The 23640-nt window shown below is 38.3% G+C and overlaps 1 protein-coding gene and 1 long non-coding RNA gene across 3 annotated transcripts in view; one reads left to right on the top strand and one right to left on the bottom strand.

Annotated features, from left to right (window-relative positions):
• The window catches only part of LOC307156797, a 30933-nt gene extending 9686 nt beyond the window's left edge, over nucleotides 1–21247 (bottom strand). The window contains exons 1-4 of one of the 2 annotated variants that reach the window (XR_013820807.1): nucleotides 21176–21247; nucleotides 19490–19552; nucleotides 19194–19261; nucleotides 16978–17179 (exon numbers count right to left, since the gene is read on the bottom strand). This is a non-coding gene — a long non-coding RNA (uncharacterized lncRNA). Of the gene's footprint in view, nucleotides 1–16977; nucleotides 17180–19193; nucleotides 19262–19489; nucleotides 19553–21175 lie in introns of those variants that run through there. The other variant, XR_013820806.1, reaches the window with a different exon arrangement.
• LOC307156791 (thyrotropin-releasing hormone-degrading ectoenzyme-like) overlaps nucleotides 1–23640 on the top strand; it is a 126001-nt gene that overhangs the window by 33415 nt on the left and 68946 nt on the right. Inside the window, exon 4 of the mRNA XM_079868335.1 lies at nucleotides 21218–21372. Coding sequence (XP_079724461.1) covers nucleotides 21218–21372 — 155 coding nt within the window. The remainder of the gene's footprint in view (nucleotides 1–21217; nucleotides 21373–23640) is intronic.

Below are 23640 nucleotides of genomic sequence, written 5' to 3' on the forward strand. Positions count from 1 at the left end.
ACAAGACAAAGAAAAGAGTTTCAAACCCACGGCTTGGGACAGGCAGATGGAGTTTGTTCATTCTGTCACAGTCTCAGTATGTATATACAGTACTGTGCAAAAGTCTGAGGCACGTTAGTATTTTCACCCCCAAAAAAAGAAGGTTTTAAACCAGTTATTTATATCTTTTGCTGTAGTGTAGTCAGTGTAGTCAGTAGGAAATATCAGTTTATATTTTCAAACATGCCGTTTGCCATTAATTTTAATAATCCAGCGATATTTTTGTCAACAGCCGGTATGCTCCACACAGAGATCTGATCTCACTATCATCAAGTCTAAAACACTGAGACAGACTAAATGCAGAATACTGTGGCGACATATTAAAGGGGTGATAGAATGATTTTATAGGGTATTTCACACTGTTCCTTAAAGGGATGGTTCGGAGTAAAATCAACCTAGGGTCCTTTGCACCATGACCTCAAGCCAAACACCCCCCCCCCCCCCCCCCCCCCCCCAGAAGCTTTTTTTCCCTTGGTCGAACATTATTAAAGTTATAGCTTATTTAGAGATATCAGTGAATTAGTGCAAGCGCTAATGGATCCAAGGATGTATCTCTTAAATTACCCCAGGCAAGTGTTATTTAAATAAACTCCGGATGTACTTACAAACTTTAAAATGCCTCATTTTATGAGTACAGAACCTATTTGTACTACTGTAGAAGTTTGGTACCATTCTGGCCATTATTAGTGGGGTAATTTACAAGATACAACCTTGGATCCATTAGCACCTGCACTAAGCCATTCGGCTGATATCTCTAAATAAGCTCTAACTTTAAAGATGTTTGACCAAGGGAAAAAAGGCTTCTGGGGGGGGGGGGGGGGGGGGTGTTTGGCTCGAGGTCATGGTGCAAAGGACCTTAGGTTGATTTTACTCTGAACCATCCCTTTAAGGTCTCCAAATAGGGTATGTAACATTGGTTGAGCTGAAAATGCCCCGGTGGCTCTTTTATACGCCCTAATGCAACCCTGAGAAATAGCCCCAGAATTAAACAAGCGGTTTTCTCCCTTTTATGGTATGCTCATGAATATTTAGATGAGCTGCACGCTGATTGGTTGGTTTACAACGAGGAATCTCCAAAGCAAAGACGCAACATGCCCAATGAAGATTGGCAGCACTCACTGTGTATCTAATCTACTATCGAATAAATATTTCAATATTTATATATATATATATACACATATATATATAAATCTTACTTTCACTTTGATTTGCGATAGTTTGCACGTTGGCTTAATGAATCTGCGGCGATGCGTGTTGCAGTAGTGTTGTCATATCTAGCTATAACATGACATTATAGCCTATAACACGTTCTCACACGTTTATTTTTTTAGCATTTTTGGGAGGAGTACAATTTACATATGTGGTTTCAACAACCAGATGCATTTACACTGGTCTAGTATCGTCTGGAATGTGGCCCAGACCTCCTCTTGAAGTGGTTTGAACGATCGGATTCAAATCCGTCTCGATTGCGTTTCGGAGGGCATTTACACCTGGTCTTTTCACGATCGGATAGCTATCCGATCACAGAAAACGCATGTGGCCAGGTGTAAACAGCCCCCAAGAAATCAAAATTGACAGCAGCCAAAGAGCTAGAGAAATACAGTTCTTTTGAAGGAGAAAATGATTTTTCAAATACCTTGATTCCCATTGTACCCAGTTTAAAACGTCTTTGACAAACGGCGCAGTTTGCCTCGTTTACATTTCCAGGCACCGGCTTTAACCACCATGAGAACTCGTCATTCTCGAGCCATTGTGGCTTAACTGTGTCTGACTGCACGACCACCATTGATATTCCTGGGCCCAGAAAGTGGGCTGTGTGTATGCAAATTTAGGGGCGTAACAAAGGTACAGTCCAGATCCAAATAAGGAAATCCCCCAAGTGTTACGTCACATCTGAGCTGATTTGAGATCCGACCGTTTTACAGCTGCAGTTTAAAGTTTTGAGATTTTCATATTAAAGAGGTGACATAGGATTTTGAGATTCTGTGTATGGCTATTTTACCCACCGAGCTGCTGTTATTCAACTATAGAGCTGGTAAGTCCCGCCCATCCGTAAAACCCCAAGTGGACCTCTATGTATGTAACATATGTTCACATTCATGGCACAATTCAAACGGGACCAGAAAATAATAATTTTCTCACATTCACTTGCATTGACGATTTTTCAACCTTGAGGTCCAGTGGGGTTAGTGGAAGGGGCGGGACTTACCAGCTCTATGCCAAGGTAAACTTGGTTTTGCATTCTATCACCCCTTTAAAGATGGTCAGTCACAGTGAGGGCTAGCATTAGCTGTTTAGCACTGGAGCTCAGGGGCAACTCCAAAAATGGAAAAATGTTGCACTACACTTTTTACTCGTGATTTTGTCCTTTTTGTTTTAGTACTGAAACGTAACAAGCACAGAATGACAATTGCGTCAGTCTCCTGAGGATGTTTACCGAGGTGTGAAGAATGTGAGCTGCTGGCCAAAGGCAATTTCTGCAGAGACAAGCAGCAATGAGTTCAACTACATTTGCATTTCCTGGAGGAAATACCAGGGTTTGCAAAGCAGCAAAAGAATAGTGTTAAGATTTTAGATAATTTGAGCTTTAAGGCTTTAATTATGTATAAATGACACTCAGCTCACTACTGTGTTTATGCGTCTCACATAGCTGCCAACTTTTGAGTTTAGCTTGGAGTGAGAATTATGGAGGGGAGGGGAGGGGAGGGGGGGGGGGGGGGAGGGGGGGGGGTGTAAAAAATAAATCTTGCATCACAATAAGTGTATTGTGATTTTCAAAACATTTTAGAAAACTAAACTGAATTTTATTAGGTTTAGTGACAACATGTTACATTGTTTACATGGTACAATTTCTGGTAAGTTACATTTTTTTATTATTACTTGACACAAATTTCACGATTTCAATTAAATTCTTGTGATTTGATTTAATATTGACTCATTTGGATAAACATTAGGTACACAAGATAGGAGTTAATTTTTCTCAAGAAAAAAAAAAAAATCTCACCTAATGCTGTAAACATTCAGAGCCCTATCAGCTGCTAGTATTATTTAAGGTTAAAAATAACTCAAATTTACGGTGACCGGGAGGGGACATGTTTGGTTCACTTATTTTTGTCGTGGCCACAACATATAAACTCGTGGGAACGTGATATTAAGTCGTGGGAACGTCATAATATCTCGTGGGAACGTCATATTAAGTCGTGGCCACGAGATCATTTTGTTGAGGTAACGACATCAGTAGCGTAGCCAGAAAAGAGACTCTGGGTGTGCATCTGAAAATCTGGGTGTGCCACATTTATTGTCAGATTAGGCCAGCCTTAAAAATATTCTTGTTTGCCGTAACCCGACCGACCCTGTCAATTTAGGACCGACCCAATAATCCCCCCCCCCCTTTTAGTCCGTTGTAAACTTGCGTTAAGACCGACAACAACAAACAACAAATACAAATGCAATAAAATGATATTCATTATATTTTAGTAAGTATTGTGAATTGAAATTGCCCATAGACCTACATACAAGCATAGGCTACGCTCTTTATTTTAAATAAAAACCCGTGGCGTCATCTATGATTATAAGGGCTGTAGTCTATATGCGAAATGAAACTAAAATCGCGACACTCAGGGCCACGAACCTGTGTCGCGGTCAGTGTTGGGGAAAGTTACTTTAAAAAAGTAATGCATTACAATATTGTGTTATTCCCTTAAAAAGTAACTAATTGTGTTAGTTACTTTTTAGAAAAGTAATGTGTTACATTACATTTGCGTTACTTTTTTTTTTCATCTGGGCTGGCTTTGTTTTTTATAACAAAAAAAGTTATATTTTTGGGCAAATATAAAGACCCTTTCACACCAAAAGTGAATTAATAATCCTCAGGCTGAAGGAAATGCAGATTCACGTGTGTACAGTAGAGATACAGTACAGCAGTGTACAGTAGAGGAACAAACCTTTCAGCTGCTGTTATTCTGGATGTCAGAAGTATATTAGTCAATAAAGTGAGATTAAATGCATAAATAATTGTTTTATTTAACATTTAGTTATTGGAGGTTTGCATAGTATTCTGATTATATTCTGAATATGCGTGCGACAAAAAAGTCTAAGAATGCGCTTCATGTGTCTTTCACTTATAACGTACAGTACCCATGTCTTAATGCCAAAGACTGCACTATATCTTTATATGACATTCCTAATTTAAAGTAAAATGTTATTTCTTCTGTCATCTCCATCTCTGCTGTAGCCCAGTAGATGCTATGTACGGTTACAGTATTGGCCGCTGTGGCTCCCTCAACTCGTGGCCACGACAAATAGATGTCGTTCTCTCAAAATATGAAGTCGTGGCCACGAGAAAAATTTATCGTTCCCTCAACATATGATCTCGAGGCTACGACTTTGCATCGCGTGGCCACGACATAATGATGTCGTTACCTCAACAAAATGATCTCGTGGCCACGACTTAATATGACGTTCCCACGACTTAATATCACGTTCCCACGAGTTTATATGTTGTGGCCACGACAAAAATAAGTGAACCGAACATGTCCCCTCCCGGTCACCGTACAAATTAAATATAATGCGTTTTTTTATTATAATAACAACTTTATTTAATGATATTAGTAAAAATATAATAAATATGTAATATAGTAGGCTACACATATTTAGCAAAATACTCTCTATAGCTCTTTTTTTCTATATTTGCTATAGCCTATATTTTGGTCATTCAATGGCTTTCCTGAGGAAAAATGTTATGTGACATAATTGTTCTCCTGTTTTATTAACCCCTTTCCGCGGTTGAAAAACACTGATTGGTTGATATTATGTATGAGGAATATACATTTCGGTAAGTTGTACTGTATCTTTCAACATTGTTCATTCGTGTTTTTTTACTATTAGCTAGTAGAGATGATTGGTTCACGTGTCGCTTGGGATCTGTCACATCACATTTACAAGCGCCAAAATGGTATTTATTGTTTGAATTTCATAATAAAAATGACAGAATCTGAGAGCTGAGATTTTTTTTTTACATCATAAGTAACCTGCTCTGTCTAGTCTGTCGCTCTCCGTGTCCTCTTTGCTAAGTGATTTTTCTGTGTAAGAAAATGGATGGAGAAAAGTGTCAATTGCGTGAGTCTCACAGTGAATGCGTGAGAGTTGGCAGCTCTGGTCTCACACGAGAATAAACAGTGACTGTGCAGTGTAAATATGGCTATAAAAGGTTACAACAATGTTGCAGATTCTAAGTATAAAGATTGCAAAAAATAAAAACAATTAGAATAAAGATTGCAAAAAAAAAAAAAAAAATTAGCACACAAGCTACATGCACAGTGGGAGAGCCGCATGTAGCCAGCCAACAAATCCTGCTCACATCCTAGTCAATTAGCAGAGATCCGCCCAGATCAGAGAGTCATCAGTATTATCATGAGTCATAAGGGTTTCCATGGAACTCAGAGAGAAACAGCCAATGAGAGAGAGTAATATGAATCAGATTCAATTCAACCATCTTCCAGGATTCACAGATACATCATTCAAGCTGTGAACACTGAGAAAAATACCTCTGTGAAACAAACCCCAGTTTCCCATCTCCATCTCCAGCTCATCCAGCCAAAGCTTCAATCTCACGGCAGCTGATCTGAGAGCAGCATGTGTGTGACTGATGAAGATTTCGGCTGATCAGTATTCACTTCACTCTCATTGTGCGGCAGATCCTCTGCTGACTGTGCCGTCTCCGTCCAAATGAACGTTCTTGTGTTTTAGGCCACGGAGAAGCTCATTCGGCTCTGAGCCGTGACGGACCTGCTGCGAATTACCCTCTGTGATCTGTGCATTCAGATTCAGTGACAGATTAGAAGATCCTGCATAGACAGATCCAACAGCGACAGTGTTTAACAGAAACATTACATAAACTCACTAAGTGTGTTTGAATGTGTCTTTATCCAACTGACACTCATCAAGTTTAAGAATTCAACAATAAGGCGTTTGTTCACGTCTGAAACGCCTCTCGCCCGACCCGCGTGAACAAATTAGAGCGTCTGCCAATACCATCGACCGTCTGAAGCGTCTGCCGTATGAAGGCTGTAAACAAAAGACAGATTGCTTTACTGAGCACGAGGATACGAGGAGAAAAAAAGATGTGTCATAAATGGAGGATATTGATTGGATGGTTTGTTTATCAAGCATTTGTTCTGCTGAAGTCAGAGAGTGAAGATCCAATGTTACTCAATGTGTGTGTTTACGTGTCCAGATTAGATATTTTTGAGAAGCCTTTGTGTTGAAAAGTCCAAAAAAAACCCTTTCGCCTCTAAATTCTTTTTCTAAATGTTTTTTGTTTACTTGCCTTCAAACTGAATGAAACTGAAAAGTCCCTGATTGGCTGAAGCCTTTTATACACCCTGATAATGTGAGTGTGTTTGTGCTTCAGTCTTTATCTAATGCTGGCAGTTTCTTTTCATGTGCTTTTGAATTTCGCCCAACAAAACAGAACAAAGACACCAAAGCCTGAAACTCGCCATTAGAAATTTGCCAAGAAACATTCATAAAAAAGCTTCACAAAAACCGCTCAAGACCCTTTTCTTTGTATCTCGCTTAAAATGTGCCTGTAATGGCCATTTTTGTGCACCGACTTTGTAAAAAGATGGTTTATTCATCCTCTTTTTGTTTCATTCTGGCTTTTAATTGTACGGTTATTGTTAGTATATTGTTTTACTTATGCCATAAAATACAGTATATATATTATATATTTATATATTGTGGTGTAAATGGAATTTCAGCACTGAGTATACACTTATGGGTATATAAGATGACATCTGTCACTTATATGTATTATATAACTATATATAACTGTAATAAATAATTTAAACTGGAGTGTTAAATGGACCTCGTACACACGAAGGCTCTCATATTCACATTCCTGTCCATCTGAAAGACAAAACCACTTCAGCTCAGACAGGACGAACACAATAACTGTGTTTATTAGCAACTTCAACCTCTCATGTGAATCAAGGACCATTTTCCAACAATATTATGCAGTTGATTCTTAGTAGGAACATCAGGCCCAATTTGTTTCATTAGACGGTTCATGAAACTTCTCTAAAATTACATGATCAAAGGCACTTTTATAAATAAAATTAAAAAGTGGGTGAATGAGATCTTGAGTTTAAGCCATTAAAATCTCAAGATGATGACCAGACAACTGTCACCATTAAATGAATTGTATTGCTTCAGTTTTACATGCATTTTGCTAAATTTTCCATGAATTGAAAATATATGAAAAATATTATTTTTTAAACCCCAAGTTAAATGTCCAGTTCACTGCCCCCTTGTTAACATTTTGGGTTTGAGAAAAATAGTTAATAGTTTTATTTTTGATGACGTGACAACTGGTGTTTGAACTCATTGTTGGGCTTTACTGTATTTGGACAGACAGATAACTGAACAACACAACAGTATGTTCACTGTAGTTTTGGGTAATTTTGTCCTCATCTAATCGAAGTGTCCATGTGGGAAACTAGAAGCATGAATCAACCTTTAGGATTTCTGCCAGCTGGCATTTCTCAAAGCTACTGAAATTTTAGTTGATTAAATCAGGATGCTGCAGAGTTTACATTCAAATACAGTTTAGTGAAGTGACGTTTTCTCTTTGCGTTCACTTTCTGCTCTCAGTGCTGAACGTGTTAGGAAAACCATCTCAGTGCTGCATTTTTCTTTTCATTCTATTTTTAAAAATGTGACATTTCTGAAAGACGTGACAAAACAAGAAATCCAGAGCCCAATGACTAACCGGTCTGGAAAATGACAGCTCTCGACTGGCTGAGGTCACGTCAGAACTTCCCCTGAGATTGTAGATCTGAAGACAAACAGATCAACACTGACTAGTTCATTTGGCAGAGTGACTGAATTTAATGAAGAAACGTAAAAAAATCAACAACTCATGTACGAATAAAACACACAGAGCCACTGAGAATTCCCCTAAACTTCGACATTTTCTATTTGAGAGAGAGAGAGAGAAAAGAGTTAAAGCAAGAGAAATGTTTCTCACTCTTTTTTTTTCTTTGACTTGAAAAAGTGACCGTTTAAGTTCATGATCAAACAGTCTCGGGAAAGGGAGGAAAACTTAGTTGAGGAGAGAGGAGGGTCTCTGAAGTCATGATGTCAACTCAACATACACACACACACACACACACACACACACACAGCTGCATGTATTGAATCTGCTTCCAAATGTACAAAATCAAAACCCTGGCTTCTTTTTCATGAATAATGACAAAAGTGCAGCATTTAAAGACAATTCCCAATGACTGACATCACAGAATTTACCGGTATTTTGGTGATGATGTGTGAAAGGTCTCCTACCAGTAAAAAGACAGAATGTCGTTGCTTGTGTGAACGACATATTTGTGTATTTACCAGTAAAGTCATTCTGGTAATTTTACGGTAATTTACCAGGAATGCTGTGTGAAAGGGGCTAATGTTTCACGTGCTGATATATAAGCAAAATCTTTACAGTATACAGTCAATTTACTATCAATGATCTTGTTTTATCACATTAAAAATATTTAGCATCTAAAGTATTTTTGATTTAATTTAACATATTGTTCACTCTTACGAGATGAAGACACTTTCACCTCTTTAGTTCAGCTCTTATAGTCGAGTGCTCATCTTTACTGAAGTGTTGTGGGTTTGAGAGTCTCTATAATGATGGATCTGATCTCAGACCTGCTCTTAAGTGAAGAATCACCAGCAGACATTAGACTTAATGGCCATTGACACGCTCACACTCTGCAGGTTACATCCAACATTTCACTTGACTTTCAAGCAGGATTAAATGTGAAGTTGAATCAGCAATCATTTCCAGAAACAAATCTGATCTGGTTTCTCCGGAATAAACAAGCTATATTATATGCTACTGTAGTTGTTAATGTATGTTGTTTCCTCTACTATCAACACTGACATTTAGCCAAAGGTCAACAGTGAGGTTAGGGTGGAAACTTTAAAGAGAGGCACTAGTTACCCACTGAGTGCTAATGAGGTGTATGTGTTGTTGTGGCCGAGTGCCAGAATTTAGGGCTTTAAAATCCCCGGAAACATCCTCTCACCTTCAAAACAAATATGAGAGTGTTACAAGGTTTAATAGTGTTTTTGCTATGCTACTGCATAGAAATATGCTAACAAATTCTCAAAACACTTTAGCAAATGCATAGTAAAATGCTAGCAAACACCAAGGTCACCCTAGCAGCCACTCAGAACACTTTAGCAACTCTATCATAGCATCATTAACATCATAGCAGCAAATTTAACTATAATATCACAATTTTTTCTTGAAAATTATATAATTTCTTGAAGAATCTAGATTTACTGTGTTTAGTGGTGGTCAAAACACTTATTGGGTTATTCTAGTTTTTTTTAATGAATGTTTGCATGTTCTCCTCTACACTTGCTAAATTTATTTTGATGTGGTAATGTTTGAGGTTAATTAGTCTCAAGATCAAGTTTGGCAGGAATAAAAGAAGAAAGAAACATGCTGTGTCATGAGGAAGAGAAAAATGAAGCAGCCAAACAAACAATATGTTGCTTCAAAAACAGCACATTGTTTTCATGGACTTTTTCAGGAAGTACCAAAAGAAAAGCAACTATTAATTATCCCTACAATACATTTCCTGAGGCACGTTGTGTGTTTTCCGAACACGCTGCTGTGGAAGCGCCTGACGATGCAGTTTTATAGTTACTGGAACTGAGGGAATTTTCTCAGAGTCACTCAACTCTTTTACTTTCCGTTCAACATTTGCTACATATGCTGTGTCTTCCCAGCTGTCTCTGCTGATTATTTCACAGTCACACATATTAAAGTGCAAGTTCACGGTTTTGAATATTTTTCTATTTCTGTCACTTGTACACTTTCCATCCCGACGTCAGCAGAGAGACAAAAAGTCCAATAACAAGCAGCTTTGCCTTTCCTCCTCTTCCAATTACTGATAAAGACGAATAGCAAACGGAGAGCAGAAAACTGCTGGAGTGTTTCAGGACGATGTCTGAAGCTCACTGATCTGTGTTATAATAATTCCACCCGACCCGTCGCTCCGGTCCTGAACACTCTCTCTAGAGAGAGAGAGAGTCGAGAAGAAAAAAATGTTTGTGTCCCTCCGTTGTGCTCGGGTGCCGCTCTGATTTGTAGTGAGCACCTGAATTTGACCACTTCTCACAGTTATTGCCTCTCGCCTCTAAAGACTTCTCTCCATTTCAACAGCTGTGATTTGTGGAAGAGCAGAATGGGCCGCAGACATCATTAGAGAGAGCTGATACTAACGGGACGCTCCAGCTGGAGCCGTAATAGCGCTGATAGTGGCTCACACTGGCTGAAATTGCGATCGATTGTGTTACCGGGTTAAGAACGGGAATGCTGTGGATCAAACATGCACTGTGAGGAGAGAGACCGGGAATGTGTTAGTGTGAGGAACGCTTATACCGGGTTCAGACTACATTATATTCTTGTCTGTTACCTTACTGTGTCTGATTGTGCAGGTCTGATTCCTAAATTCTTGTCATGTCGTGGGTAAGAAACATGTCTACATGACTATGACTACACGTTACTCCCCGACCAATCAACGCCTGCTGTCTTCACCAAAGTGCGTGATGTCATAGAGAAGGCGGAACTAGCAGCTGTCTGTCGGAAACAATAGCGTAAACAAATTACTGAAGCATTGTGTTAGCTTAATGCTAATTCCAGTACTCACTGGGTTACTGAAGTGCCTCTGCTATCGTTCGGCAGCATTTATCTTTTTCCATCGTGGTAGTCACTCGAGGAAACATCATAAGGCAGGAGTAGCTGCTATAGCACGAGTCTTTCCTCCATTGCATATTTCCACCTAGCAGCACCAATACTATCTCTCTTTCGTTTCGACATGTTTGAAAGCAGTGTACGGAAGAGCTTCTGTGCTCCTATTGGTCAACGTCACAGATGTGACGGAACAAGTAGTGAAGGGCCGAATTTTTTTTTAACTCCTAGTCTTTGTCGTGAAGTGCCGCAGACTCTGCGTCAGTTGTCGTCCATTATGCCACACTACACAAGACGTAACGTTCAATTCTTGCATCCCGTTGTCGTTTACAAATCAGCACGACACCCTACTTCAAAAGGATTGAGCCAGAATCGGGCTGATATTGTTTGGTCTGAACCCGGCATAATGGACAGGACGCTACTTGTTTTAAATGCGGCCGTGGAACCCAGCGAATTTATGTGCAGGCAATATTGAAAAAAAGACATGGATGCAAAAAAAGAGAGCAGAGTTTTTAAACATATATGATGTTTTGCTTGTATTTAGAGCTGTCACTGTAAAGGCCTGTTCACACCGGGACGAATTTCGCGTGCGATATTCGCCGACGTTTAACGCCTCGTAACTAAACAAAGGGCGCAAATGTGAGTGTGCACATCGACACGAAAAACGCCACGCGTAAAAGCGTCATTTTTTAAAAAACGCCTCGGGTTCGTTTTTTTGGTTTGACGCGCTGCGTCAAAAACTATCCGACCAATGAGATTGCTGCTTTTGCTCACGTGTCTGGAGCTTCTGAAGTTACAGTAAAACACAACTTGGTGGCGCTCAAACACAAAACGGTCTTGCCGAGCACACATACGTAACGGCGAAGAAGATATACGGCAAGTAGCGTCTACACTGCCGGGAAGAAATAAGACGAGGAAGATGCAAGGCAAGATGATTGTAGAGCTGCTGGTCTCGTTGGTGTCATAACATAAAGAACTATATGACAAACGCGACAGCGACTACAAAAATCTTGATAAAAGAGAACTGTTATGGAGTGGTATTGCACCTTGTGTACCGGGGTATTTATGTTTTACATTAAGCGCCATCTAATGTCAGGGAATGAATTTGCATGTTCACTCGGCTCATCGTCAGCGAAAATCGCTTGGGTGTGAACACAAAAAACGCGTTGAAAAACGCTGGCGAATAACGCGCGCCGATATTCGTCCCGGTGTGTAGGGTGCTAAAGGCTATGGAATAGGGATGCTCATAATTAACTGGTTAACCGACAAAAGCATTTTTCCAAGATATTTTGAAAACGTTTACTACATGTAGCCTACCTCTCTCATTTGGCACAAATTCAAATGTTTCCATATTCGCTTCTATATGTTATTCCATATTTGGATGCTAATCTATTATGTATTATGTAGGGCTGTCAAACGATTAATCGCGATTAATCGCATCCAAAATAAAAGTTTGTTTTTACATAATATATGTGTGTGTGTACGGTGTATAATTATTTTCTATATATAAATACACACACATGCATGTATATATTTAAGAAATATTTGCATGTATATACTGTGTATATATATTTATATTGTATATAATTTATATTATATATAAATAACACATTTTTCTTAAATATATATGCATGTGTGTGTATTTATATATAGAAAATAATTATACTCCATACACACACATATATTATGTAAACACAAACTTTAATTTTGGATGCGATTAATCGCGATTAATCGTTTGACAGCCCTAGTATTATGTAAACTATAGGCTTTGTACTTATGTTCCCATAATAACGTAAAACATCATCCTTCACGTGCTTTGAAAAACGCTGACGAATAACGCGCGCCGATATTCGTCCCGGTGTGTACGGCCCTTAATACTTATGAGTTCTGACACATCACTGTCCTTCCATTGACTACCTTTCGCAACTGTCTTGATAACGTCAGGTATGTAAAATCTTTGAAGTGACTCAAATGAGCGCATTATTGTGTTACAGTGAAGTTATTGAATATTTTTCATAATATAAAATGTGCAAAAGGGTTTTGGGTTTAGCACATTGTAGACGATCCCTTCGGACTTGTCTCTCAGCCGCCTGCTCATACTGATCAATTTATATTATAAAGATCGTTTTGAGGAAAACTGGGCTGTAGCTCGTTGTCTACGTTACTATGATTGGAAATAGGTGTCATTTGTATTTTAACAAAGTTTAGCTCACGAGTTATTGATCCGGGAATCTGTGAATATATATATATATCAGTTTGACTTTAACCAGTTTTCAGAAATCTAATCTTGACTATTAATAGCGGTCAAATGGTTTATTGGTTGTCAATATTAATGAATAATTTTACAGTTGACACAGCCGTCTTGTTGAGGGGAGCAAATGTTCAGATGCAGTTCTGATAGTTTGAGAAAACGGAGGTGAATGTGTGAGATGAGAGGTGGAGTGAACTGTGTGATAATGAGACGAGCTGAGAGCATCTGTTTGACCCTCTCTGGAGGCTTTTCTCCTCAGGCACCACTGCAGCTCCATGAAGGGCCGCTCTCTTCTGCCCCGCTGCCTGTGTTAAGAGCTCAGATGTGAGAGCAGACCGCAGGGCGTCAGGGGTGCTGTGGACCGAGAACGAGTCTCTCTACTTTACCATGACCACACACACACACACACACACACACACACACACAGACCCAAACGCTTCCCTCTCTCCTCATATTCAGCCTCATGTGCTCCTGAGCTTAATAAAGCTCGGTGGAGAGTGAGGGTCGACATTCTGCTGTTCACTATTTCAGGATATTTTTCAAAGATAATTTTTGTTGGTTTCTGTGTAGTTTGAGTGTGTCTTTGACGACTAAGAAACTGACAATCAGGAGTCGTGACCCTGTATTGACTTCTCTATGCTGCATTGGGAGTTAAAATTCAGTGCTGTTTGATCTAGGTGCAGGAAGTAAGAACAGGAAGAAGAGTGAGACTGCAAGATATTAAAGAAGAATATGTGAGGAATATTGAGTCCAGGTGAATGTAGGAAGCACAAAAGGAGCCCAAATCAACACAACAAACCCACCTAAACCTCATCAAGATTTCATCAGGAAGACACAGCATGTCTTTAATAGGAGAAAAAGCCACAAGAGCACATATTTTCATCGGTCTGAAATAAAAACAGTAATTTTAGGTGCAATTTATTCAACAGCGTGATTCAGTCAAACAGCTTCGTATTGAACTGAAATTTGTGGCCCAATTAGCCAACAAAACCGCACCAATTATTACAAACTGCAAACTGAGTCTCCACATGCAGACGCATCTAAAAACAAATCAATGCAAATTGGGCAGATCATTCTGAAATTTAATATCCAGGTGAGAGACCTTAAAGGGATGGTTCGGAGTAAAATCAACTTAGGGTCCTTTGCACCATGACCTCGAGCCAAACACCCCCCCAGAAGCCTTTTTTCCCTTGGTCGAACATTATTAAACCTATGCATCGCTTTCTGCCAGGACTTTTACGGGCTTTTCCCAAATCACGGAAGTGACCTTGACGTCCGGGTTAGCAGTTACATGAGCCATCAGGCAAGTGTTATTTAAATAAACTCTTGATGTACTTACAAACTTTCCAATGCCTCAATTTATGAGTACAGAACCTATTTGTACTACTGTAGAAGTTTGGTACCATTCCGGGCATTATTAGTGGGGTAATTACGAAAAACAACCTTGGATCCATTAGCACCTGCACTAAGACATTCGGCTGATATCTCTAAATAAGCTCTAACTTTAATTATGTTCAACCAAGGGGAAAAAAGGCTTCTGGGGGGGTGTTTGGCTCGAGGTCATGGTGCAAAGGACTCTAGGTTGATTTTACACCGAACCATCCCTTTAAGGTCTGGAAACATTTCAGATCACGCCTTTATGATTTACCTCTGTAGAAACCAAAGGAACATCTCAACATGAAAGTCCTTTTGATCAGCTGCTGATGAAACACTCTAACATGTTCTAACTCCTGACTCAGCCTGGACTCTGACAGGGACCTTCTCGCTATGAGGTGACAGTGCTAGCCACTTTTTTTTTTGCTACAATGTCTGAATTAAAAATCTATAAACATATAAAACAAAAAGATAAGGATAAAACAAATAATACCCATCTACCAAACATCTGTCCACATTTCTCTTTTACTCTGCAAATCCAGAGTAATATAAGGTAACTCTGCTATCACACATACAGTAATGGAAAGTTAATTCATATGAGATCTACAGTATAAGTTGTATGTGTTTTAATGAACTCTTAATGAAATTACAATTCAGACATTCAAAAAATTCAAAAAACATTACAATTCAAAAAATATTTGCCAAAAAGCAACAAAACAAAATGCAGTGCATACTTAAATGCAAAAATTACATTTAAATAGTAAACTTTAAGTATGATGTTAAAGGGATAGTTCGCCCTAGAATGAAAATTAAGTCATCATTTACTCACTGAGGTGTTGTTTTAATGCAGTATGCAAAAAAAAAAAAAAAAAAAAATTAAAAGCAAAGGAAAGATCTGTGGGAATTGTACAAGACAGGATTGAAACATCAAAATGTCAAATAGCAAAGAAAAACACTTTAAACACTTAGTATACTCAGTTTAGGGTACTTTCATGTAGATCTATTTCCTAATCGGTTTAATCCATTGATGAATGTTCTGTCAATACTGTAATCCTGTAATGCTGTTGAAGGTGAAACTAGACTTATATGACGAAAGAGTGTGTGAAAGTGAACAGCTGCTCTGTCAGTCGTTCCTACAGACCTTCATCACATCACATCAGTTCTACACGCTAAACAGACTCACACTAAAAGAGCCCAGCACTGCAGTCAGGTCAGTTTAACTCTTATCTGAGATATAAAACAGAAGAAACAAGACAGCGCTTATATCCTTAACAGCTGATGTGTTTACAGCCTAAAGCGTTGACCACGCTAATGCTGGATTGAATGTTTTCTAATGCTGTTTCTGGGCTATTGAGAACTGTTTAGCTGCTTTAATGTGAGTAATTGATACTATTCTGTCTGCCATAGTCAGATTCTAAGAGCCTTAGATGTTTCTAACGATACAAAGGTTTTCAATATTAATAATGATTGTATGGCTATATAGTGCAGTGAATCCAAGCTACCATGAAGTGAAGTTAGCATTATGATACCTGACAATCATGATTCCTCACTGAACGTGTCTGTACCGCAGCAGCTGATTCAGATGAAGTAAATCAGGGTAAACAGAGTAAACAGGCTCATTTGTTTCCATTTCTCAGTGTATTGATGGTGAATAAGCAGGTTGCTAATGAAAAGCCCCCACAACCCCTCACTCACAGAACTAGCATCAAGAAAAGAATTAGCGCTGCTCATGTTCATGTACAACTACTTCAAACACAGACGCCTTGATGGTCATTAAGTTTAGTAATCTAATGAGGACACTTTATTAAGTCTTTTCAGTGGTTTGGGATTCAGCGTTTCTTCCTCTTAGAGCTCAGGTTCCTCAGAGACAAATACAGTGTAATTGTGGAATTATTAATGGAGTCATAATTACATCAGGCGACGTTTACAATAACTACAGAATGGAAATGTCTTCGTCCGAGGGGAGAGCTGTGCTCTAGATTCAAGGTGATATTTGTTAACAAGGAGTAATTTCTACACTTCAACTAAGAGACAAAAATGCCTCCTATTTATTGATCTAAACAAACTCTACCCAGCCGAAAAATACAGAGTAGGTCTAGGTGGTCATGCTGTTCTCAAGCAAAACTAAGCTGGTATAGCTGGCCCACCAGCATTTCCCATGATGGTGACTTACCAGGAGCTGTATATATATATATATATATACAATGTGTATATATATTATATATATTATATATATATTACTTTGAGCACACCTATATAAATAGCTAGATGGATGGATAGATGGACGGATGGATGGATAGACGGAGGGACGGACGGATAGATAGATAGACAGACAGACAGATAGATAGATAGACAGATAGATAGATACCTCTAGGGACTCATTATGGAAATATACTCATAATGAAAACATGAAAACATTGTTTTGTTTTCATAATATTTATGCCTTTATAACAATATCTCCATATTTTTATACTGTATCAAACCAAATTTTTTTACTGTGATTTTAACACAGAAAAGGAAACGCAGTTGAATAGCAAAATGTAGAGTTGCACTTATTCTTTTTTATTTTGCCACTCTATAAACAGACATGTGTCTAGCTGATCTTTATGAAGTGAACGGTACGTGTTTCTGTGCTGAATGAGAGCAGGTACGCGCTGACAGACGGAACCCTGCTGTGAGCAAAACCTCATTTCCTCCCGCCTCCATCTGCCTTACTTCCTGTGTCGCCCCAGGCCCGTTCGCCCTAAAACAGCCTCAAAGAGCAGCGCAGGTATTAATACAGACTCAAAGATAGACCTGAATGTTCAGAACTAGACCTCAGGCTGTGTGTGTTTATGTGTGAAACAGACTGAGGTGTGAGGAACGTGATGAATAATTGCTGTAGTGGAGCTAGAGGAGGTTCTGCTCTCTGAAAACACAAGCTGTTTGTTTATTTTGATCTTGCTGTTTTTCCGGACGCTCTTGTTTCTGTGTCTCCCGCCATTCACTGTGCCTCCCGCCATTCACTGTGCCTCAGTCTACAAAGACCCCCCTCTTCACATTCCCCTCATAGATTCCTTCAGCCTTTTTTAATAGTGAGACAGTGAATGACAGGGAGAGATAGAATTTCTGCAACTTTGCATCATCATCATGATTTTTGTAAAATGTTACAGCACTCTGCCAAAAAGAACCTGTTCAATCCAACACAGCAGCACAGTAGAGCTACTACATATATCAACTACAGGTCATACACCTGCTTACAATGACTTACAGGTACAGCAGTGAAAGAAAGAAAATAAAAGATAAATAAATAAACCATACCGGAGTACAATGATGGTATCAGGTGTAAATATTGTGGTATTATATTTCAAATTTAATTTTGCCTCCTTAAGGCCCGTTCACACCAAGGACGATAACTATAAAGATAACGATAAAGATATAATTCTAAAAATCGTTCTCCATATTAAAGAATAACAGAGTTCACACCACAACTATAACGATAAAGATATGAGGAACGATATCGTTGGGATCACTTTCAGAACGATTTTTTTCCAGCTGTCGAACGATAAAACACTAACAGCCAATCGGAATCCAGTAATTTAAAAGTCTCGCGCATTTAAAATGGATCTGGATCATCCGGGCGCGCGCGTGCTTAGAATAAAAAGACCGTTATCGGTCGTTGGTGTGGACGCATATATAGTTATCTTTATCGTTATCTTTATAGTTATCGTGTTTGGTGTGAACGGGCCTTTAAGATGAATCTCTTATATTCCTCAATTTTAAGTCACTTTGGATAAAAGCATCTGCTAAATGAATAAATCTAAATGTGATTTACTCAACCAATTTGTTTATAAACACTGATTCAGACAGGAACGTATAAAGTGACTGCCATTATGAGTGAGTCATTGAATTATTCACTCAACTGATTCCTCTAAAATACTGCTTCATTCAGGAATGAATAAAGTGACTTCCATTATGAGTGAGTCATTGAATCATTCGCTCAACTGATTCATTTAAAACACTGATACATTCAGGAATGAATAAGGTAGGCTTGTTTGACTTGAAGCGGCGCTGCACAGACCGATCGGCGTATAAATCGCACAGCGTGAACGATTCCAAAGCATACGGAGCCGTCAGCTCTCTAATCGTTCTCGCGGTACTGTGATGTCATACACCGATCGGTCTGTGCAGCGCCGCTTCAAGTCAAACAAGCCTAGTGACTGCCATTTTGAGTGAGTCATTGAATCATTTACACAACTGATTCTTTTAAAACACTGATTAATTCAGGAACGAATAAAGTGACTGCCATTATGAGTGAGTCAGTGAATCATTCACTCAACTGATTCTTTTAAAACACTGATTAATTCAGGAACGAATAACGTGACTGCCATTATGAGTGAGTCATTGAATCATTCGCTCAACTGATTAGTTTAAAACGCTGATTCATTCAGGAACGGCACTGCTTTGTGTATAACTATGAGATGTGCAATATTCTGCTGCTGCTTTGTTTGGAAATATATATTTTTTTAAATAATGAAGCAAAATTAAGTTTCACACTTGCTATTTTTTTCTGAATATTATTGTATATTCAGTAAACAACACACTTGCTCCTGTGATACTGGTTAAATATATTATTATGTGTGTTATAGAAGGTCATATACCTGGTTATAATGACTATTTGTTACAGTTGTAGTAAATGGCATGTTTGTCTCTTAACACTCTTCGTTTCCTTCACTAAAAGTACTGTTAAGGTACGTTGATATATGAAGGATTATCATATTTACTTACTGGTTCTGGGTCTTGAGGTGTCTAGACAGGGTTTTCTGGTATTGATCAGTCTATGTATCTTGAAAGTCCTGACGGAAGGTTGAGTTTAAGTACATTACTGATTATGGTACTTTTGTCTCTCTCTTCAAAAGCATCAGTCGTGTAATTGCTGTATGGGTCCTTACAAAAGCCCAATTAAAAGAGCATCAAGTCTCTCATCCATAAACCACATTAACAATGGCTAATTAAACCTGCACTCTCTGATTCTGATTTACTTGCTGAAGTCATTTAATAGAGCAGCTCTTTCAGTCTCTCACCTTTGCGTTGCTGTTTTCATTGTTCTTTGCCTCTTGAATGAGCTCGTCACTCCATCATCATCTCTGTAAAGGTAAAACATTAATCGTGTGTGAACGTACAGTCCTAATGGGGTCTCGTCATTATAAGAAGCGTTTGAAATTATTTTTTTTATTTTCATGCCACAGCTCCACAGATGTATTAGTTGCCATGACAATTGCGGCTTCCCTCCAAAACTCTGCAGCTGCTTTCTGATGAATTCATGAAACATGCAAATAAGGCAAACACACACACCAGCCCGGCGGATAATCATGTTACAGCTTTCAACAGTTCCTCTTCCTCTGTGGCTGATTATAAGACGTGGATTTAACAGCGCCAGAGGTTTAACCGCTTCTCATTGGCATATGAATGTTCCTGAGACGGGCTGATGGAGGTGGAGGCGTTTAAAACAGCTGATTCTCTGTCTGCTGTTTCACTGATACACTGACTTGAGTAAATGAGCTATTTTAAATGTGTTTGGGGAGAAATATGATTATAGAGCTGCGTATCTTTTTGCTTTGCCATGTCTGGTTTTGGCTTTAAAGTACAATGATCTTTGATTATAGCAATTAGATGATAAACACATTTGATTAAGGTCTAATCCACATCACTTTATGTATGTTATGTTTATGATGCAGTTATCTAATACAGAAGAACATTTGTCTGTTTTAAATGAAAACAATTTACAAATGAGCAAGATGCTTCACATGCAGTGGCGTCGCATTATTTGGATTTTTTTCCTGGATTTAAGTGTATCTTTAAAGGGTAACTCTTGCCAAAATGCAACCTAGGGTCTTTTTGTTAATCTACCCGAGGCAAACTTTCGTTTAAAAGCATAATTAGAATGGAAACGTCACTTTTAAGTTTGACCGTATTTTCGTTTTCGGTCAAATTGCCTTTTGAATGGGAGTGCTCAGGGCACTTCTATGATAGCATAAAAAATCCCTGTTTTTAAAACACTAAGAAGGCTCAACACAACATGACACTTTGCTCTAAATATCACCAGGGGCTCTACACATGAAGTCGAGCATTGAGAACATTGTTTGTGTACACAGAGTTTACTAAAAAGAAAGATTTTGAACAACTCACTGTAGCTGTGTCCGCCGGCATTTTGACAGTCAAAAATAGTCGATCTCCGAATGCAACGTAACAGGGAGGAGAGTAATGTTAGGTTTACAAAAAGACCCTAGGTTGCATTTTGGCGAGAGTTACCCTTTAAGTGTTTTGAAATAAATTGTCAACTTGAATAAAATGTATATATTTTGGAATGAAACTATGCCCTCTACGGGATTCATAGTAATATGATTGACTATGTAACATCATTTAGACATTATCTTTTTGCTGAAAGCCAAGAAGCAAATATGAACAAAAATCAATTTTTCAATAATCATTAGTATACAACAGGGTTAGTAATTTAAGAGCAAAATATAATGGAATAGTGCAGTATTTAGTATATTTATTAGACTCAAGAATACAAATGTATTTACACTAAATAACAAATAACTATTACTGGATTTGTTATGATCCATTTATACTGTAAATAATAACGGTCTGTAAGGTATCATTATTTACAGTTCAGTTGAATGACCCAGCTGCTGTTTGAGCTACTTTGCAGTGTGGGTACACAACAGTTTTTTGTTAACTTGTTTTTTTTATTTCAAAACACTTACTTGTTAACTTGTATTAACTTGAATCTTCGTCACTGTGTGCAGATCTCCTGGCAGTGCCGAAGCATCCGTATGCAGCCATGGAGAACTGGGGCCTGAGTGTGTTTGTGGAGCAGAAGATCTTGTTGGATCCTGACGTCTCCTCCTTCTCCTATCAGATGGAGCTCACCATGGTGGTGGTGCACGAGATCTGCCATCAGGTAAAAACACACTTACTGTGGTTTCACATTGTTTTACGGTCAAAGTTAAACTTCACCTTGCTGGAAGAAGACAAAACAGATTTATATATGGGCTGATGTTTAAAACAGCTGATTCACTTCATGTGTTAATAATAAATCACAATGGACCAATTTAGTCCAATCATATCACCTGATCTGTGAGCGTCACTTTTCTGACATGATGTGTTGTTTATTTCATGACTCTTAAAGTCGGCATGAAGTTCCCTATTGTGATGTATTTCCGAGTAGAAAGACTTCTCGGACAAGGAAACATAGGTAAGCACCATCATCAGAGAAGAGATGTCACTGCAAGAGGGAGAGGAAGTTATTTTAATTAAAGATTACAAGGGCCCTTGAATTAAAAAATAATAATAATAATGATGATGATGCGCACGGATAAATCATTTATAATAAATACTGCACTATTCCATACAATATAAGATATAATATTAATATAAGATATCCAATATAATATAAATATAAAGATATGGCCATTTTGATTCCATGGTGACTTTAAAGTGCTGCATCTCTATGCACAACTTGAATCAGGCCTCAAAGAAGTTTAATATTTGCTTAATTATAGGTAAGTTTCATTTACACAAATGTAGTTTAAATAAGTTTTGTGGCATTATTTTTTTGATCCTTAAATTAGCTGAAAGAAGGAATGCCTCAAAACTCTCTAAACTACTTGCAATGTATATTTGATTATATATTTCATTGTTAGGCCTATAATTTATTTGTATGAATTATTTGTAATTCTTTTATTTATTTGCAATAATTTTCTCTTTCAACGAAAGATGCTTGAATTTAGTGTGCTTATGTGTTTAACAATAATGTAATGTTAAATAGAGGTTTAATAAAGGTAGTTTGAGGCGTCTCATCAGCAACTGTTCCAGCAGGAATTCAGTTAATGAGATAACAATAATGGAAATCGATCGAAAACGAATTTCATTAAGGATGGATTAATCGGGTCTGGTCAATGTGCACTAAAAACCTCACTCAGTTCATTTACTTGTAACGTTACTCTGTAGCACCTTTCTATGAAATGCACCTAAAAATAGCTCACAAAGTGAGCTGCTGCGGGAAAAGTTCTCGACCCAAGCTGCCAAAAACATGAGAATGATTAATATATTAAGCGCATAAAGAAACTCGTAAGCGTATTAGCCTAGCGTAGTTCGCTCGCCCTGTCAGGTGCTCTGGCAGAGATATCTGTCATGTTTAATGCGTGAGACATGTTTTCCCCAACGCAGTGAGCGCATAACTTACATTTAACGTTTATATCCTTGTTTGTAAATGTTATAAATTCACATGAACGTTTGCATTTTGCTTGTACTGACTCCTGACAGCAAGCGAATCTCCGTCAATCTTCGCAGACTTAACTAAACGAGCGCGAGCGCGAGCGCGCGCGCGCATACGCATGCGCGTCGAACAGACTGAGCGCCTCAGATAAATGATGCACTATAATTTATTAATTTTACTAAATATTTCTTGTTTGTCATTAAATTTAGGTTTAAAATTCTACATGTACGGCAAGTAATTGTATTTTAATCAGGACATGTAACTGAAAAGGATTAGCATTTAATTGAATAGCCTATAAGTGATGTCTCTTACATTTAGGCTACAAAAAAAATAAGGCGTTGATCTACTTACAGAAGACAGAGAAAGGAAGGCAGAGTCAGAGAGTAACAGAGAGTGTGAAGATGGTCAGTTGTTGAGTTAAAGGGCAGAACAGCAGCAGATGTAATTGGACATCTGGAGAATTTGATGCACAGCTCTTATAAAAAGAGCTTTACGCATCACCTCCATTGGGATTGTGAAAGTAAAGATTTCCTTTCTCCATCCCTCTTTCTTTCTGTTTTTTTTTTCTTTCTCTCTCTCTCTCTCTCTCTAGAGTGTTTCGCGCATGCAAGAAGCCTTTCTTGTGTTAAATAACCTATTTTACGTGCCTTTGCATCATTGCAGACTACCGTATTAGATGCAGATTAAACAAGCAGTCTGGGTTAAAAGTGATTTTTTTCTTTCTTTTGGCATTGAAATAATGTGCAGTAAGGGACTTTAAGCCCACAAATGCATCATCGACATGAATTGTAAAGGAAACGTTGGATTTTAGTGCCTTTTGTTATGGCGGATTATTGATGAGCTTGTTGGAGATGTTCTGCGTTCTCAGTATTGTTCTGGATTCATCTCTTGAATAGTCTTCCTCATATACTGCTGAATCGCAGCTCTGCATTGTGGTCTAGCTCAAAGATG

This window comes from Squalius cephalus (assembly GCF_949319135.1).
Source record: "Squalius cephalus genome assembly, chromosome: 4".
Classification (NCBI taxonomy): Eukaryota; Metazoa; Chordata; class Actinopteri; order Cypriniformes; family Leuciscidae; genus Squalius; species Squalius cephalus.